We start from the raw sequence: 20,979 nt of genomic DNA, 5'->3' as shown, positions 1-20,979 counted from the left end.
GAAGGATCTCGGAGCTGACACTCGACAGTCAGGTCCGGAGAGGATAGTAGAACTGACTTGTCGGTGCCGACTTTACCTCTTCGGGCTTCAGCTCGAGTGAGTTCTGCCCCAACCTTTAGCTCGAAGCCCTCCATACCGGTGCAGACAGTTTCCATCAAATCCTCGGATCTGGGGGATTCCTCTCGTCAGGACTAAGGGGCCTTCGAGGCTATGAAAAAGGCTTGGTCCACACCGACAACCAGTCCATCAGTCCTGGCAGCTCCCTCCCTGAAAGCAAAGAGGAACTTCCAATGTCACACCCAATCATCGTAACAAATTAGTGCAAGAAGGACCTTCAGTGGTGGCTGACATCTCAACAGGTAACTCGGGGCCGTCCATTCATTCTACCGAATCCCATAGCCACGGTGACCACTGCCGCTTCCTTGATAGGGTGGGGGGCATTATCAGGGAAGAATAGCCCAAGGCATGTGGAAGGAACATGAGGCTCATCTGCATATAAATGTTCTGGAGATGAGAGCGGTACTTCTAGTGTTGCAGTCCTTTCAAGACTCTCTACCTCTGGGAACAGTTGCAATTCAGACAGACAACATGTCAGTGGTCTGGTACATAAACAAACAAGGAGGAACCAGATCTTATCCCCTGTGTCGAGAGGCCCTGAGAGTATGACAGTGGGCAAATTCCACCCAGCACTTTCTGATAGCAACACACATCCCAGAGAGGTCCAGTGTGATAGCAGATAAGCTAAGTAGGGCAATTATTTTGCCTCATGAGTGATCCCTAAAGAAGCATGTAGTGGAACAGATATTCCACAGGTGGGGCCAGCCTTGCTGCAATCTCTTTGCAACCCCAACAAACATGAAATGCAGCAGCTGCTTTGCCCCGATCCCCCCGCCAGGGGATGCCCCAAGGGATGCACTGGTGCACAATTGGCCCCTGGGTCTCCTTTATTCCTTTCCCTCTTTCCCACTGATACCCAAAATATTACAGAAAGCAACGTCTCTGGGAAGGACCATAATCTTAATAGCCCCTTACTGGCCTTGGCAAATTTGGTTTCCCTTCCTTCAGCCTCATCTTTTGGAAGAACCCTGGATCCTGGACCCAGTACCAGATCTGCTGACCCATTCATCGGGGGCTCTTCATCCTTCTCATCATTCCCTCAAACTGACAGCTTGGCTGCTCCAATTCCAACAATAGCCAGGATTTACAACCTCTCAGCGGAGCCCCAACATATTATAACATCCTCTCATAAGTCATCTACCAGAAAATTATATCTTAGCAAATGGAAGAGATTTTTATTTATGGGCATCTCAGAATTATGTTGATCCTTACCTAGCTCCAATCCCATCTGTACTGAAATTTCTGACTAAACTTTTCAACGAAGGAGCTGCTGCAGCTACTATTAGAGTTCAATTTGCAGCAATCTCAAACTTTCATCTTGGCTTCTATGGTTGTAATGTCATGTCACATCGACTCTCTAAAGCCTTTCTTAAGGGTACCATTCATTTGAAACCACCAACGAGAACTCCAGCCATGCCATGGAATCTAAATTTTGTTCTCTCCCGAATTATATTACCTCCTTTCGAACCAGCCTCATCCTGTCATTTGAAATTTCTCTCATGGAAGACTATATTTTTGATAGCTGTTACTTCTGCTCGGAGGTTTTCTGAGTTACAGGCCTTTACCATCAAACCTCCCTATCTGATTTTCCATAATGACAGTTTCACTCAGAACTAATCCATCATTCGTACCAAAAGTTTCTTCAGAGACAAATCTTAACCAGTCTATTGAATTGCCCGTTTTCTTTTCTAAATACACAAATAGGATGTTTGCTGCACAAACTTGATGTTCATAGACAACTCCGATTTTATTTAAATAGAACAAAACAATTCAGAACAACGTTATCAGCTGTTTGTTTCTTTTTCGGCGTCAAAAAAGGTGCCCCCAGTGACAAAAGTCAACTTGTCAAGATGGCTATCAGGTTGCATTTCCTTCATTTATAGTTCAGCGAATGCACCATTACAACAAAAAATAAAGGCCCACTGTACTAGAGCTGTCTCAATCTCATTAGCCTTTTCTGCAAGGTTACCATTAAATGCTATTTGTGCAGCAGCTACCTGGTCAAGACCTCATACCTTTATCACTCATTACAAAGTAAACAAGACCTCCAGGGACAGGATCTCCTTTGATTCCACAGTTCTGAGGAACTTTCTCCTGTGAGCCACCTGAGAAAGATGGTGCTTGGGACGCTACCCATCAGTAAGAATGAACGGCAAGATAGAACAACTTCACATAACGAAGTTATGTACTCACCATCACATTCCTTCATTCTTAAGTCCCACCCGCCAACCCCCATCCAGTCTACTTGAGGCCGTCACCCTTTGGTATATGGTGCATTATCTCTTATCCAGTTCTCAGAGTGGCAGATTAATGGTAGTAGGTAGTCAGTTGGCAGCAAACAAGATCTGAGGGAAGACCAGGGTGCATCATGGGATAGGGAGTTGGCCTCAAGCTGGTTGAAGACCTCGAGCTTTTGCAGTTGGCCGAGTCGGAGCCGGGGATTGGCTCCGAACCCATCAGTAAGAATGAAGGCGAGATGAACAACTCACATGGAATGTTATAGTGAGTACATAACTTCTTTTTCTATTTGTACCTGCTAACCTGGCTGACTTATGGGAAACAGTTTTACTGATTTCTCTGACCTTTCCAAGAAGGTATCTGTAGGGTGTCAGCCCTATCTCATTTTCCATAGGGACTGGATTTCTTTGAGAACTAACCCTTCTTTTATACGTAAAGTGGTAACCAAGTTTACTTTAGACCAAGCTACCCATCCCAGTTTTCTTTCCAGAACCTAAAATAAGGAAGAAAGGATACTCTATACCTTGGATGTTTACAGACAACTCGGGTACTATCTTGACAGAAGTACTTTTTTCATATCTTCAGATCAATTGTTCATTTTTAGTGAAGGTAAGAAGAATGGACAACCTGTGTCAAAACAGACTATTTCCAAATGGTTGTCTAATGCTGTTCTCGCCATAGCAAAACTATTTCAGGCAGGGTCATGACCTACTCTACCAGGGCCTTGGCTTCATCTCTAGCCTTTTGGAAAGGGTTGGTTTCTTGAAGTTCACAGGTTCATAGCCAAGTGCTAGGCTAGCTGCCCTTGTTGACTGTTTTTAGCCCACGCAATTTTCCTTTCAAAGGTGAGTGTCAAACCCTGTACCTGGTGTCTGTGAGGTAACCACCTTAATCATTATTCCAACCCCCAACCAGTATTCTGGAAGTGGCTACTTGGTCCTGTGTACATATGTTTGCAAAGTACTATAAGCTTGATTCCTTCAGTAGGTCTAGATCTGGTTTACTAAGACCATTCTCCAGAGGCTTCTGAGCTCTTCTTCTTCTACCTCTCAAATGTAGTTAGTTAAGGTAATCTACCGATATAGCTAAGCCTACTTTAGCAGTGATGAATATGCTGAACATAGTACAGCTTTGTAAGTAAACTTACCATGACAGTAGATGTTGGAATGATCTTTGATGCAGTAGCTGCTCCCTGCCTCCATCCTCCTTGTTTTCTGTTGTGTTTTTATGCCAGGGTTTGAACATTTATTTATTCATTTTTTTTTTGTTCTTACCTCTGCCAGTTCAAGTCTCAGCCTCCCTCTTTCTGTTGGCAGGAAAGCTGTGAAAGGTTTCACTCCCGAGTTTTTTTAGTCAGCTCAGCTTGAGTTGCCAGCCAATTTGGATGCATGGAAGGTACCCTGAAGCTTTGAAAGCTGGCCAGCTGTTGTATACTTAGCAGGATATAACCCCTGTAACTAAGGCTGCTGCAGCAGTGATCATTTGACATTACTGTTATGGTAATTTTATTTAACATAACTGGACTTTCCTCATTCTTCATTGAACTTTCTGTGTACTGCAGTGGGTCAGAGGCTTAGAGAACTACCTTTGTAAGATGAAGATTTGCAGGATTCATAAAAATAGCAAGAGCAAGCAGCAGAGACAACCACGGGCTTAAAAAAAATGCCAGTTTCCACTATTTGTAAAAATAAGTTCATTTATTGTGCACAACGGTTAGCGCTTTCACAATCCCCTTCATCAGACCATAAACGCACATAAACCACATAGCCTGCTTATAAAATATCCAATCACTACACTCACTCAATCAAGCACAAGCTTCTTAAAGTCACAGTGAAAAAACAATATCATAGTACACTGAATACATTTCATATAAAAACCACAGTAATAAAACTGTATCATAATACATTGAATACATTTCATATAAAACTACTTCTACCAAACACTAATGAGGTGTTGATTCCAATAAAAACCAAGCACTGAAGATTAGGGCACATTCAAATAAAAGTATAGGAAGGAATACTTAAATAACAGTTACGTAAAACTGTAAAAAATATAGATTTCATATAACAAGTATTAAACATCAGGAAAGTAATTAAGCCAACCCTGTGCAAAATATGGGGTAAACAAAGGAAATATATTTACATTCTTATTTTGCTATTGTTCTCCTTGACTTTAGGATAGGTCTCAAGGAAGTCCTTTTATTGAGAACTCTACCCCTGTCTGCTCTCAACTTCAATATCCAGCATGTTTCCTTTTTCTCAGTACCATTTCTCCACGTCCAGTGGGCAGTATAACATCAATGGCCATAAATCTGAAGTGATGTTCATCCCCACTAGCCATGACGTGTTTTGCTAATGCATTAGTACTTAGTTTCACCCTAATGGCATATAAATGTTCCGTTATCCTGTTCTTAAGCAATCTATTCAAACTTGGGTCTATCTCCCACTATCTCAGATATATGTGGATCTGTGGTGATTATGCCCCAATGTTTGTTAATAACCTCATGTATCAAACCATTGTCTGTGGTAAAGTACATTAAAACCTTAACCACTGTAGATGAAGCTTCACTAGATTTAACCACTGACTGCTCTCTCAGATGTGAAAAATAGGGGCTAGCTCTATCATGTCTCAGCTCATGAATCATGCACATCCCTTCATTAACCTCCATTTTACCATACCCCCATTCCATGAACCTTTCTTCCAACGTGGTAAGCTCATTAAGATAACCCTTATCTAAAACACTGAGACGTGATGCTCTCATTCCCTGCCCGCTAATAATAATCCTGAAGATATACTGGGGATGCAAACTCCATCTGTGAAGTAACGTATTCCTATGGCACTTCTTCCTAAAAACACCTGTATTAATAAGACCACCCTCCAATCTTTCAGCATAGATGTCAGGGTATTATACCCTACTTGAGGAATAAGTCATAGTAAATTTTAGAAACTCAGTCATGCTATTCATTTCAGAAATAAAAACTTCCAGCCTCTCAACATCACCTGCCCACAAAAAGAAGATGTCCACAAAATGACTAGAAAAAGGAATACATTGTTTAAACTCATCCTTAACGAAAAGCTTCTCTTTCTCCCAGTGTGCTAAAAACATGTTGGCATAGCTATTGGCACAAGAAGTGCCCATAGCCACGCCATCACGCTGAAGATATAACACCTGATCAGACATAAAAACATTGTTCTCAAGAACAACTTCCAAAAACAGGGAGACCAGATCTATCTTTTTATTGTCATATCCACTATGTTCGACCAAATATTTCTTAACAGCACTGACACCCACATCATTTGGGATGACAGTGAACAAGGACTGTACATCTAAATTTACAAAAATTATGTCAGAGCCTATCTGTGAGTTGGTACTAAAACTATATAGGTCTAATAAAAACTGTTTAGTGTCCCTCAGGACAATAGGATTCAACTCAAGGACTGGACATAGCAGTTTCTCAATATAGATAGAAAAGGGTTTGATACACCAACCCCTGCCCGAAACTATCGGCCTCATAGGTGGATTTTCCCCATCCTTGTGGATCTTAGGAAGGCCTTGTATAGCTGGTATCATGGAATATTCTACATACAAATATTTTAAAAATTCCTCATTGATGACAAAGCTCTTCACAAGGTCTTCCAACATACAGTATTTCTTCAGGAATATTATTAGAGAGCAGGGAATGCGAGCATCACGTCTCAGTGTTTTAGATAAGGGTTATCTTAATGAGCTTACCACGTTGGAAGAAAGGTTCATGGAATTGGGGGTATGGTAAAATGGAGGTTAATGAAGGGTTGTGCATGATTCATGAGCTGAGACATGATAGAGCTAGCCCCTATTTTTCACATCCGAGAGAGCGGTCAGTGGTTAAATCTAGTGAAGCTTCATCTACAGTGGTTAAGGTTCCAATGTACTTTACCACAGACAATGGTTTGATACATGAGGTTATTAACAAACATTGGGGCATACTCACCACGGATCCAGATATATCTGAGATAGTGAGAGATAGACCTAAGTTTAGGTTTAAGAATAAACCTAACCTGAAGAGGATGCTATGTTACTCCAATGATAGGAACCCTATATGGGATAAGCAGGTGAGGGGCATGTTTCCTTGTGGACAATGCAATTATTGTGATTACATAGACTCTAATGGTACATTCTTTCATCCGGATATGGGAAAAGAGTTCAGGTTCCCCATTACTGCCAACTGTAATACATTGCATGTGGTGTGTTTAGCTATCTGCAATTCGTGTGGATCATTCTATGTTGGCAAAACGAATAGATTGTTTAAGAGCAGGATAAGGGAACATTTATATGCCATTTGGGTGAAACTAAGTACTAATGCATTAGCAAAACACGTCATGGCTAGTGGGGATGAACATCACTTCAGATTTTTGGCCATTGATGTTATACTGCACGTGGAGGGGACATTAGAAATGGTACTGAGAAAAAGGAAACATGCTGGATATTGAAGTTGAGAGCAGACAGGGGTAGAGGTCTCAATGAGAGGGCTTCCTTGAGACCTGTCCTAAAGTCAAGGAGAATAGTAGCAAAATAAGAATGTAAATATATTTCCTTTGTTTACCCCATGTTTTGCACAGGGTTGGCTTAATTACTTTCCTGATGTTTAATGCTTGTTATATGAACTCTATATTTTTTAGAGTTTTACGTAATTGTTATTTAAGTATTCGTATACTTTTATTTGAATGTGTCCTAATCTTCAGTACTTGGTTTTTATTGGAATCAACACCTCATTAGTGTTTGGTAGAAGCAGTTTTATATGAAATGTATTCAGTGTATTATGATATAGTTTTATTACTGTGGTTTTTATATGAAATGTATTCACTGTACTATGATATTGTTTTTTCATTGTGACTTTAAGAAGCGAGTGCTTGATTAATTGAGTGTAGTGATTGGATGTTTTATATTTTATAAGCAGGCTATGTGGTTTATGTGCATTTATGATCTGATGAAGCGGATTGTGAAAAGCACTAACCGTTGTGCACAGTAAATGAACTTCTTTTTTTACAAATAGTGGAAACTAACATTTTTTTTGAAGCCCATGGTTGTCTCTGCTGCTTGCTCTTGCTATTTTTATGTTCTTTTGACTTTCTTAGTGGCAGAGCATTTACTTTGTGGATTGTCATATACATTGTTTTATTATTTGCAGAATTCAGTCAAGGGTTCTTTTTTGTATTTTGTCACTGGCGACAGCTGCTCAGTTCACTGTACCTCTTGGCTGTCTCCATAATAGAGGACTTCACTGGACAGTGTAAATTAAGTGACTGTTTATCACTTCTTTTTGGACATTCTTTTTGTATTGGGAGCATATTGCTGTTCCTTTCTGCAGTATGATTTGCTTCCCATCCTGTAAGGTTATTTTCCATTCCTGCATTTGATTCCGAAATAAGTCTCTCAGTTGGAAGCATCAGTGGAAGTCTGATATGCTTAGCTGGTAGTCCTTGCAGTCAGGTAGTGGTGGAGTCTTCTATTTAAACAGTTATGTATTAGGTGTTTCAAGCTCCAAACAACCTATCTTGTTCTTTGGCATTATTCACTTCCTTAATCCTTTGCCTTTTTTGTGATTAGAGCATAGTAAATTAGTACAGAAGAAAGGAGGGAAATAGAAAGTGTGACTAAGAAGTATACCCTTCCCCTTCACTGCAGGGAAAATCTGCATTTGAGATTGGGCAGTAGCATACCAGGAGATTCTGGACATATTACATTTTATTTGAAAGTCGAACATCCTTGCAGGTACCCTGAAGTTGTAGCATATCTACCGCATTATCTCCTACCCCATTACTTCAGATGAAAAATGAGAAGGAATGACGAAAAATGACCTGATAAACTTTTTTGCTGAAAAATGTACATCATCTGTTCTGTTCCTAGAGCAAGGCAAAGGAAAGTGGGCAGTGCATGTGTTTATAGTAAGCTGAGCAAAAATATTCCGTTATACATTCTGCTTCTTCCTTTCATTCTTTGAACACGGAATTTCAAAAGTTGGACCACCGCTGAACCATGTAGCCTGATAGTGTCCCAGGAGAGCTAGCTTTTCAGTCCATGATTGTGGTAGAGCTGTTTCCAGTTTGAGCAGATTGGTCTTCCCCTGAAATGGAGACTAACTTAAAGCTCCTATCTTATTTTGAAACTGGTAACTTTTATTGTTGAGAATGAGTATTCAAAAACTGAACTGTGATTAACCCTAAACTGAATACACCAAAAAGTATGTCCCATATATTAGCAAAGTCCCAGATTAAATGGGAACTTTAAATATTTGCTTATTCTTTATTTTTTGAGCCCTCCATATCTGCTAGCTCTCTGGTCAACTGCTATAAGTCTTCCCATTCATTCTGTACCTGGCAAGAGCCTATCAAGGCATAACCATCATCAAGACAGCTATTTGGTGATTTTATGTTAAGGCCTACAAGCCCAGTAATGCTACTGAGGGTGCCCTGCAATGGGCATAACATGGTGATAACACTCACTTCTGCAAGGAACATACGCCGACACACATTTTTCCCCTTGTAGTAAATGCCTTCATACGTTTCGTTTTCACTGAGTAACCTACGTAGGTTTTATTTTATGTTGGGTACAGTACAGTTTTACACTGGATGCACTGCTGAAAACAGTGCAGGTTCTTGCACAAGTATTACTTCTGAAGCCAAGGGTACAGTTTTCAGCCTTAGACACCAACATAGGTTCATTGGCACTTAAAAAGCTATTGATCGGTGAGGTTCTTTAGAAGCTTAGCCATACATTCCCATGAATTTTAGGTCTTATATTCTAAGTACAAATAACCCAGAGGCAAGCAGAACATTTACATTTTTCCCCCTGTCCATGAGAGACAAGGGTGCTAAACCTGGGGTGAATTTGCAGTTACCCATTCATTCGACCAGATTGTTTGAGTAGTGTAAGAGAAGTAACTTTGCTTTATTCATTGAAGAAGATAAGTCCAATGAAGAGATATTTTCTGTGATGCATATCTGTCCCTCCAGCATTTTGTGTTTATGTTGTAAAAGAGATTTAGGTCCTTTGAGCTTGTTTTTATTCTCCTGCTGGATTTGTGAATTTGCAGTAGGTCTGACAGGACAGGGACTGTTGAGAGTCTGTATGCAAGACAGAGGTTGCCACTCAGTAGCACATATGACTGCAAGAAGAGGGACAAGGCTTTCAGATGATCTGTATAGTTTTGAGAATTTAGGCCACTGATTTTCTTTGTAGGAAAGTGTTGTGGGTGTTTTGAGTTGTGTCAAATGTTTGGGCAGGTACATACCAAAAGGGGCATTATACTCAGTGGCTGTCCTGATGAGGGCCCAATACGGTGGAATGATCACATCCTTGGACCTGTACGTCATACCCTCAGTAATAAGCTGTGTAATAAAAAGCACTTTCTTAAAATAGTGGATGCATTGTGATCAAAACTCCCTAACTACTGGCTCAGTTTTCAGGGGTGTGTTGTCAATGTGATAGCGACAAGCGATTTCTTGTTTGCTAAAGGATACTATTATACATTTCTTGGCATTCAGTTTTAGTCCATGGTTTTGATACTAGATATTGGCTTGGAGAAGGCTCTCCTGAGGGGTTTTGGTATCTTCTGGGAGTTTAGGATGGCACCAAGTTTAGACTCAGTTGGACGTTACATTTCTGTCTGTATTATTTCTGTATATTCATTAAGCACCCTTTCACTCAATATGAAATAACTAAATTTTGGATAAAACTGTAAGTTAGTATAGTAGTGATTAGATAGTTCATTTAGTTTCATGTCTGCACTCCACATGCTGGATCAACAGTGTCTTTTAATAAGAAATATGCACCTTTAGTAACACAGTCTTTGAATTAGAATAATGTGTTTACTTATTTTACATTGATCATTTTTCATTTTTGATTTATAGGAAAATCAGCTTTATTATGATCCAAACACAGGAATTTATTATTATTTGGATTCAGAAAGTGGACGTTACCAGTTTCATTCCAAAGTGGACCTGCAAGCATATCAGATGTGTGCAGAAGCCAGTGCTGATAAAAAAATAAAGAAAAAAAGGAAAGGCACAGAAAAAGCAGCAACACTGGAGGATAAGGTATGTGCCTGAAATAAATATAAAGCCAAATTATTCTTGTAAAAAAAAAATAAATAAAATTGTGAAAAAAAGTATTTTGTTCTCCTCTCATTGTTACCTGATATTTCAAGATGGAGCTTTAGTTTGAGGGTTTAAAACATGGCTAATTATTAGGCAAGGACAGGTGGGGCTGTGTGTGGTACAAGGAGTGTAGTTTTAGTCCTTTTTTCACCTGGTTTTAGTCCCGTTTTCACCAAAGTGAAAGGTGGCAACTCTAGTTGTCTGTACAAGCATTGCAGATATAAAACTTGTTCTTTGTACTGGGAGATAAGAAGGACTCTTTTTTTGGATCCTACCCAGTTCGGCTTTGTTAAGGGCAGATCCTGCCTCTTAAGCCTGGTCGATTTCTTTGAAACAGTCACCAAGGCCATTGACGAGGGGAAGGTGGTCCACACAGCCTACCTGTACCTCGCAAAAGCCTTCGATACGATACCCACTCGGGTATTATAGATAAGCTTACCAGCTTAAATATAAACCCCTATGTCACTAGATGGGTTGCAAACTGGCTCAAGGACAGAACCCACATGGTTAGAATTGCTGGAGCCATGTCAGACTCCAAACCAGTTACAAGTAGCGTCCCACAAGGCTCAGTCCTGGGACCTCTCTTGTTCGGTATATATTTCTCGGAGGTACAGGCCAACACAGAAGGACTATGGCTAACCAAGTTCGCAGATGACTGCAAACTAGGCGCCATAATCGACTCTCCAGCTGACACAAGCATCCTACAAAAGGGCCTCATAGAAACAGACAACTGGTGCCAGAGCCATGGCCTCAAGCTAAACGCCAAAAAGTGTATAGTCATCCCCTTTGGCAAAAACAAAGTACCCACAAATTACCACATAGGTGGTAATCCATTAAGTATGTAAGAAGTAATTAGGGACCTGGGGACCCAAGTTGATAGCCATCTCTCATTTGAAAACCACGTGGCCAAAGTGGTTTGAAAAACATTTTATATAGCCCACCTAATCATGAAGGGATTCACATCTAGATCAGGGGAGGTCATCGTGCCTCTTTACTCATCCCTCATCAGGCCCATAATTGAGTACAATGCCCCTTTTGGGATGTACCTTACCAGACACCTGCAGCAACTGGAAAGACCCCAAAAGTACCTCACCAAGAGGATCAAAGGGTTCAAACAGATGCCTTATGCTGCCGGTTAAAGAAACTCCAGCTCTACTCAGTGGCATACCGCCTGCTCAGAGGCGATCTGTGCCTGATGTATAAAGCCATGTCCAACCTGGAATTAATGGACATGCTGCACCTCAGAAAATCTAAATCCCATCGAGCTACGCGCTCGAGAGACTTGAACCTCAGCACTGAAATGAATAGGACATGCTGGAGGGACAGATTCATAACCCAGAGGCTCCCTTCACTCTGGAATAAAATCCCAGTCCAGGTTAGGCAGAGTCCCTCATTGACTCTCTTCAAGAGGAATCTTGATGAGTGGATGGGAGATCGTAGGTTTACCCCGGGTATCACTTCTGTGTCACTGTTAGACAGAGGCACAGTATACTAACCTCGAAAAAGGGCATAGCAAAATTCATTTAAAATGGGTGGTGAAAGCCAAACACACTCTGGCTAGGCTTGTAGATGCCCTAGGGCAGATAGCTTAGTATGAACCTATGAACAAACAGCATGTCATTATGAAGAAACATGTAAAGAGTTTTACAGATAAGGGACTGTAATTCGGAACTCTTTATGCTTGAGTTAACAGTTACCAAAAAAAGTGTTTATCATGAAAGGTATTTTTATATTCAGTGAATCTGCTGGTTCAAAAAGAAGTAAAGTTAGCTTCTTCTACAAAAAAAAAGAATATTAAGGGGAAGAAATATGCCTTCCTGCTAGTGTTAAATAAAGAAATCCCTTAAAAGGAATAAAACCAATGGATATGGGGATATAAGATACTAGGCTAAAACACAAGCAGAAATTGTAGGTGCATAGACTTTAATAATTGGCAAAAACAAATTTGATCAAAGCAGACTGTTTAAGTAGTGAAAGAATCTTGGCATAGGATAATTCAGAGCTCTTAGGCTTCTTGATACATTCTAAATAAGAAATCTCTTCTACTTTGTAAGACTGATGTTATTTATTTGGTATTATAAGTTCGTAGGTATATACTAGGCTAATGACTACCAGGGTCTTTATAAGCCTAGACATGCAGTCCAATCGAATTGTGTCCCTATGTATCATGGGCATTTATTAAGATGGGCTGTGTTAGTTAGGAAGTTACTACGGTTATGTGGTGTGATGGGGTAGTTTGGGCATCAGAGACATGGCTTCCTTCCTGCTGTTAAAGATATGGGTAAAGAGGGAATTGTAGAAATTAAAATCCTGCCCCACAAGTCGACAGGTTCAGTTTTCAGACTGAGATGTTGCACCATGCTGTGTTTCTTTATCAATAATGGCCTATAAAGGGCTATGGAGGTCATGGGTTTTCTTTGATAATTAACTGTAAACATTAGTTTCAGACATATATAGGAAACTGGTACATCTCTAGAAAATTCTGTATCCATACAATGTCCTGAAAAGTCTGTGGACCCATTTCCCATTAACAGGCCAGTTATCTCCTTGCTCATAGTATTTTCTAGCTGCTTTTATAAGGCCATTAGATATACTGCTAACAACAGAAGGATATGTACTAAGTGCAATTCCAAAAGCAAAATATCTCCTCGAAAAGTCACCTGTCTGTTGTCTTTGAACCCTTAAGTCAACACTGCTATTCATTTTATATATATATATATATATATATATATATATATATATATATATATATATATATATATTATTTTGGCTTTTCCCGGTTAGGGGTCGACACAGCGGAACTCTGGTCCGCTCATGATTGGCAGTGGATTTTTACGGTGCCGAGTTGCCAGCCCAACGCCCAACCTTCAAAGAAGGCATGCCCATTCACGCTCGCACCTACCTGCATGTCTTTAGCGTCACTCGACCGCGGGGAGGACATACAGACTCCACACAGTAGACGCTCCAGTCGAGAATCGAACAGGAGAACCTCTTGCTGTGAGGCGACAACGCTAACCGCTGCACCACTGCGGCCATTTTATATATATATATATATATATATATATATATATATATATATATATATATATATATATATATATATATATATATATATATATATATATATATATATATATATATATATATATATATATATATATATATATTGCATTTTGTCTTTCACTTTGTATATAATGCCAAGTATTTATTGCATTTACCCCTGGAATGAAACTTGAATTGGCCCAATGGAATCAGTGCTCTACCTTGGTCAACACATTCAAACAAGTTGTAAAGATGAGCTGCTTCTAGTTTGTTTGTATTTTATTTCCTTCACTTGCTGAAGTGAGCTTGCAAAGCAAAGTATGAAGTGTCTATTATATTTAACTAATATTGAAGCAAGTAAGGGCATTCCTGTGGCTAGGTTAATTAACCCTGTCTGCCTTGAGTTCTTCCTTTACAGATATGGGGAGCATAATCATTTCATAGAATTTGCGGATTGGTTCCAAACATTCTTGAGATGCTCTAATGTCATCACCATGTGAGACTTTCATGATATGTTAAAAGGACACGAGATGGCATACAATACCATTGGTGTTAGAAACTCTCTTGCTGTACTAGTTTGTTGTTGAGAAATTCTGTCAGGATGGTTTGAATATCTGTTTATTTTTGCTGTGTGTGAGAAAGCTTCCATAACAACTACACTGAAAACTGCTGCTAAGAAAACTACTGACATTGCAGTGAACAGGGAAGACATAGGTGATATTCCCAGCTGTACTACATTAGGAAAATTCTGAGGTATGTGCTCTGTAATGCAGTCTCATTCAAGTCTCTGAAATTTTTTTCTTGGGACTAGAAACAGTTGGAAAAAAATGTCTGTCTCTTCTGGTTGGAAGGCTTTATGTGTATTGTATTTTTTAGAATTAACCGATCCATTAACTGTAAAAGTTGATGCACCTAATGTCTACATTCACGGCTTCTGTAGGAATTTTATCATATAACTATAACTAACTTAAAAGACTGATTACTCTAAATCTTGCCTTCTAAGGATAAGAAGAAGGTAGAGGACAAGTTTGTAGTACTTTGAGAATTTGTGCTGTTTTCATCTGAGTTGTAATTAGATTGTTTTCTTGTAATTTGTCTGTAAAACAGCTGAGAGAAAGATCCTTTCCTTTAAAAATAATTTTTCTTTGGAGTAAATGTCTTTGAACTTGGGGATTGCTGGGTTATAAATATCTTCAATAAAGTTTTTTTTTTATATCCTTTAGATGTTCTTCGTGTTTCACTGTTGCAGTCATTACATTTGGGTAATCTGCTTGCAGGTTGCCCTCAGTCGGCCTGATTAACAAAGTCTTGGGTCTTGCGTCGGTTGCTGTCCCTTCTTCCATGACGTCAGGTGGTCAGGGGTATAAAACATGCAGCCGACGTCATTACATCAGTCTTTTTTACTGTGCGGTGCCTGAAGCAGAAGCAGTTCGCAAGTGCCAGTCGGCCGACTCCTGAAATTTTCGTTTTCGAGTTTCAGAACCAAAGTCTTCAACTTAAAGCTAAGTACCCCGTTGAGGAAACTTTTTCTTGCTCCTTACCGATGTCAGTAAAAGTTAATAATTGCATTACTTGTGGAAAGCAAATACCTCATAAAGATTTTCATCCGTACTGTATTCCTTGCCTAGGCCCTGACCACAATGTACCTTGCTGTTGATTTTGTGCTTTATTTAATCAGCGCACTATCCATCGTCGGTATATTTTTGCCTCTAAATATTTCGGTTCTCGGTTTAATTATCCAGAAATATCGTTGGTTAGTCATCCGACTACCAGGATTCTGAAAAAAACACAAAGATAAAGACAGACACAGGCTGCTGAGGTCCAAAACTGCCGATGACGCTTCTCCTAAGCCAGTCGCCAGTTCGCCAGCACTCAGTGAGGCGCTTTCGAAGTCCCTGATACCCGCTACTTCTGATTCGCAGGCCTCTACTGAGACCCATTCAGAGTCCGGTATGCCGTGAGATAGGCCTGCAGACTTGCATATTAAATCGACACCTCCTTCATTACTAAGGCCTAAATCTCGATCCATGTGTAAAAAAAGACGCCGCCCAGGCCACATGCTCAGGCCCCTATGCTTAAAAAACAAATGATAAAAATGGCTGAAGATCTAATAACTTTAATCAGGGGTAGTCAACCCCCCCCCCAAGAGGCCTAGGGCTGAGCTTGATTATGAATCTACTGATCAGGATTCTGTTTCTTCTGACTCTTCGGATGACCTGGATTTGTCCTTACCTACTTATGAGGATTCTGATGCAGAGGATTCTATTCCCTCTGCTTCCCCTCCTGAGGATTTTTCTTTTGGGGAAACCTTACATACTTTAAGGGAGCGTTTTCACTAGGAAAGCCAGGAATTTTCTGATTCAAAAAAGAGGCTTAGGGATTTCCTTCTTCTACCTCAGCATAGGTCTTTGGCTATACCTCCTGTACTTGACATTGTTGATGATGTTTTCACAGAATCCATTCTGGCCCCTGATTCCTTGCCTCCTGCTCCTAGTAAACTTGACGGATATTACAGGGTTCCTGAGTCCCACAAGTTTCTTTTCAAAAATCCTGTTGCAGACCCAGAAACTATTTCGCAGGGGCCCAAGGGCATTAAGGCTTCAACTGCTAAAAATCTTATCCCTTCTGATAAAGACTCCAGGGCACTGGATAAATGGGGTAAAAAGGTTTTATACTTCAGCAACCTTGGCAATCAAAGCTTTAAACTTCCAATTTCATATGTTAATATATCAGCAACATGTCATTGGACTGTTTAAACAGAAAATGATGTTGATTCCTGACTGTGTGGAAAATAAAGATTTACAGGATTTAATGCATTCTGCTGAACAAGTTGGAAAACACACTTTGCAATGTGGTTTTGATTCTTTAGAGGCCTCTTGCAGGGCTGCTGTTACTGGGTCTGTGCTTAGAAGATATGCTTGGCTTAAGGAGCAATCTTTGCCTGATCATGTTAAAGCTAAATTGTTGGATGCTCCTTTAAATCAGGACCGCCTGTTTGGCAACAAGGCTGAATAAGTTCTCAAAAAGATGGAAGATAAAGCTAAATCTATGCAAACTGTTAAAGATTTTTTACAAGTGCAACCTCCTAGATTCAGCAGGCACTGGCCTACTAATAATTGGTCCTTTCCAGTCCCTTCCAGGTCTTCTCAAGCCAAACCCAGACACAGCAAAAACTCCAGGTTTCAGTCCCAGCGGACTTTCAGAACTAAGCAGTGGGGGGCCTCCACTTCCATATCTGGGAATAACAAGACACCCCCCCTATGGTAAACAGTCTCAGTGACTTCCTTTTAAAATTTCCAAGCACTTATCTTCTGACCGCCCCTTTGGGGAAAGATTGCTCTTCATGCAAAGAACTGGGAACTCATAGCCCAGGGCAAATGGGTTTTAAATATAGTGTCCCAGGGATACAGATTTCATTTCCACACATTGCCAGAACCAAATGGGTGGCTGGACCTGCCCACAAATCAGTGGGCAGAGGCTCAAAATCAAGTACTTTCCCTCTTAAGCACGGGGGCTTTTCAACTGGTACCAGAAGAGGAAAAGGGACAAGGTTTCTACTCCAGACTTTTTCTGGTACCCCAAAAAGACAAATCATGGCGTCCAATCCTGGACCTATCTACTATAAACACCTTTCTGGAGATTCCAAAATTCAAGATGCTGACTCTTCACCGGTTGCTTCCCATGCTAGGCAAAGAAGCCTGGTTGGCAACACTAGATTTAAAAGAAGCATACCTGCACATCCCAATCAGGGAATCTTGCAGAAGACACCTATGCTTCAAAGCAGGCTACACGCATTATCAGTTCTCTGCACGGCCCTTTGGCTTGTCGACTGCACCCACCCTACTGCCTGGCTCCAGTTATTGCATTTTGCAGGCAAAGAAGTATTCATATATACCCATACCTGGATGATTGTCTAATTCAGGCAGAAAGCCAGGGCATACTTTTGAATCATCTGGTGTTTGCAAAAAAGGGTTCTAACTTGTCTGGGGTACACCATAAACAAAAATAAATCACAACTGGTACCCTGTCAACAAATTACATTCCTGGAAGCAAGCTTGAATACAACTTCCCAGATGGCTTACCTCACACCAGAAAAGCAAATTCATTTGATAACCTGTTTCAAACAAGTGGCCACAAAAACCCTACTATCTGCAAGACAAATACTGCAAGCCTTGGGGTTCATGGCCTCCTGCATTCTTCTAATTCCATATGCAGGACTGCATATGAGGAAACTACAGTGGTATTTAAAAAGCCTATGGAGTCAGCATTCTCACAGCCTAGAAACAATGATTCCTATCATACCTTGCCTACGCCTAGAGTTCCTCTGGTGGGCAGGGGCCTGCCACCAAAACAAGGGACTACCATTCATACTACCCCCTGCTGCCCAAACCCTAACAACAGATGCATCAGACTATGCATGGGGGGCTCACTTGGCAGGGAAGTGCATTCAGGGCAAATGGAACCCAAGTCAAATGCACCTACATATCAATCAAAAAGAGATGTTAGCTGTACAGAATGCTCTGACAGCCTTCAAGGACTACATGCTTCCAGGACAACTAATGGTAAAGACGGACAACACCACAGTTATATGGTACATAAACAAGCAGGGGTGTACACGTTCCTACCCCCTCTGCAGACTAGCCATGGCATTGTGGAACACAGCCTTGAGCTACCAAGTGCACCTACAAGCTCAATTCCTGCCAGGAAAATTAAATACAGTGGCAGATGGACTAAGCAGAAACTTCATGGACCCACACGAGTGGAAACTGAAAACAAGGATTTTCAACATGCTGACAAGAGAATGGGGGAGCCCAGACATAGACCTATTTGCCTCCCCCCAGAACTACCAGTTGGACAAGTTTTGCACAAGGACTCCCCACAAACAAGCCTGGAATGTGGATGCTCTGTCCTTCAGCTGGAAAAACCTATCAGTCTACACCTTCCCCCCCCGCTGCCTCTGCTCTTCAAAGTTCTACTAAAAGTCAAACAGGACAAATCAAGGATGATTTTGATTGCTCCAGACTGGCCGTGCCAACACTGGTACCCCCTTCTGCGCAGTATGCCGCAGTTATCTCCATGGCACCTGCCTCAGACCCCTTTTCTGCTGTCTCAGCAGGAGAACCAGATTCTGCACCCTCAGCTTCCAACATTGAACCTTGCAGCCTGGCTAATCACTTAAATTCACCCTTATCATCCGTCAGCAAACCTGTGATTGATGTCATCTTGGAGGTGAAAAGACCTAGTACTAGAAAATCTTATGCTGACAAATGGAAAAGATTATGTGCCTGGAAGCAATCTTTAGGGATGAGCACAGCAGCGCCCAATTTACCTCAGATTTTGCAATACTTAACTGAGATGCTTCACAAGGGCCTGTCTTTTTCCTCCATTAAAATCCACACCTCAGCCATTTCAGCTCATTATAACACAGAACCTCCCCTCTTTTCTCATCCTCTGCTCAAGCAGTACGTCAGACGGGCCAAAAATTTGAGACCACCCAGGAGAGCTCCAACCCCTGCCTGGGACCTTAACTTTGTATTGGAGAAACACACTTTACTTCCTTTCTAGCCAGCTGCTACTGCAGACTTAAAATTTCTTTCTTGGAAAACAGCTTTCCTTTTAGCAATCACTTCAGCTAGAAGGATATCTGAATTACAGGCCCTTATGGCAGTGGAGCCTTTCATCATCTTTCATGCAGACAGGGTGTCACGCAGGACCAATCCATCCTTCATGCCCAAGGTGGTATCCAGTGTGGCTCTTAATCAGTCCATTAATTTGCCAACCTTCTTTCCCAATCCACAGAACAAAGGGGAATGGATTCTACATTCCTTGGATGTGCACAGACAACTTAGATTTTACTTGGACAGGACTAAACCTCGAAGACAATCTGAACAACTGCTGGTGGCATTTGCTGCAGGGGCAGAGGGGAAGGCTATTTCAAAACAAATCATTTCTAAATGGATAAGCCATTGCATTTGTTTCTGTTATAAGCATCATTGAAAACCTATCCCCCATGGGATCAGATCTCACTGTACCAGGGCTGCAGCTACTTCTGCAACCTTTCTCAGAGGTGTTCCAACCAGGGACATCCTAGAAGCTGCTACCTGGAGTTCTGTACATACTTTCACCAAGCGTTATCATTTGCCAATTTTTTCTAAATCCACATCTGGCTTTGCCACTGCTGTCTTGCAGGGCCTTATAGCTGGTCCTAATGCTCTATAAACTCCTCTTCCCAACCATAGCTTTGGGAATCTACCCAAATGTAATGACTGCAACAGTGAAACACGAAGAACATAGTACAGTTGTGTACACTTACCATAAATGTAGATGTTGAGTGTATTCACTGTTGCAGTCCTGGTTACCCTCCCTCCTTCCCCCTAACTTCTTCTGGCTATACCTCTACTTTCCTTTACTATGCTTAAAAGCCTTTTTGGTGTATTTGCTTTTTTTTGGAGGTATACCTTTGTGTTTTTATGTTTATTTGCTCCCCATTAGGGGGGCACCTGACATCTGGGGCAAGAAAAACTGATGTAATGGCGTCGGCTGCATGTTTTATACCCCTGATGACCTGACGTCATGGAAGAAGGGACAGCAACAGACGCAGGACTCAAGACTTTGTTAATCAGGCCAACTGAGGGCAACCTGCAAGCAGATTACCCAAATGTAATGACTGCAACAGTGAATACACTTGAACATCTACATTTGTGGTAAGTGTACACAAGTGTACTTTTTCTACCTTTATCGTATTATCACCATCTGGCTGTCCAAACTATAAATCTGTGCTATGGTGCACTTAGTAATACTGGCCTAATATTTTCATTATACATCTTTGTTGAGACATGCAAGCCCCCTCAAAACTACTAATGGCTTACTTGCTTTATTTATTTATTTGTTTGCAGTTGGTTTACCAGGATAGTCCATTTGGCCAAAAGAACCCGCTTTCAAAGGAGTCCTGAGGAGAAAAGCTCCAAAAACAATTAGCAAGGTTATAATAAGGTATTTAGTTTCAATTATACAATTCCTATGGACTTGGAAATACAGTAGACTAGTGTACAAACATATACAATATTACAATCTTGTATCGCTGAAAACAATTTACAATATAGAAACTGAGAGGCTTTTACAACTTAGGGTGGGTTACACTGGACATATCTTTCATACATTCAGGATGAGTAGCTTAATACAATCAAGAGAAAGGTATATGAGCTGACATAGAACCTTTCAATATAGAAACAGAGAACCTTTTCCATCAGAGGGTATATTTACACTAAGGTACCTTTAAGTATTCAGAAAAAGCTAATACAAGCAAGAGCAAGATCTATGAGTTTAGGAGAGTAAGTAGAAATTCTCATTATGAATAGGGGAGGAGAAGTGAAAATTCTCAGTATGAGGAGATTATGTTGGGTGAGTGCAGGAGCATTCCCACTGGGAAATTAGGTGCGACTGAAG

The 20,979-nt window shown here is 40.8% G+C and overlaps 1 protein-coding gene across 3 annotated transcripts in view; it reads left to right on the top strand.

Moving 5' to 3' along the window:
- Positions 1-20,979, top strand: part of AGGF1 (angiogenic factor with G-patch and FHA domains 1) — a 1,405,627-nt gene that overhangs the window by 904,951 nt on the left and 479,697 nt on the right. For all 3 annotated transcript variants that reach the window (XM_044058021.1, XM_044058022.1, XM_044058023.1), the window contains one exon: positions 10,246-10,431. In XM_044058021.1, coding sequence (XP_043913956.1) covers positions 10,246-10,431 — 186 coding nt within the window. The remainder of the gene's footprint in view (positions 1-10,245; positions 10,432-20,979) is intronic.

Source organism: Protopterus annectens, chromosome 16.part0 (genome assembly GCF_019279795.1).
Source record: "Protopterus annectens isolate FY-2018-M chromosome 16.part0, PAN1.0, whole genome shotgun sequence".
Taxonomy (NCBI): domain Eukaryota; kingdom Metazoa; phylum Chordata; order Ceratodontiformes; family Protopteridae; genus Protopterus; species Protopterus annectens.
Note: the sequence above shows the minus strand (reverse complement) of the source record. Positions and strands in the feature narration are given on the sequence as shown.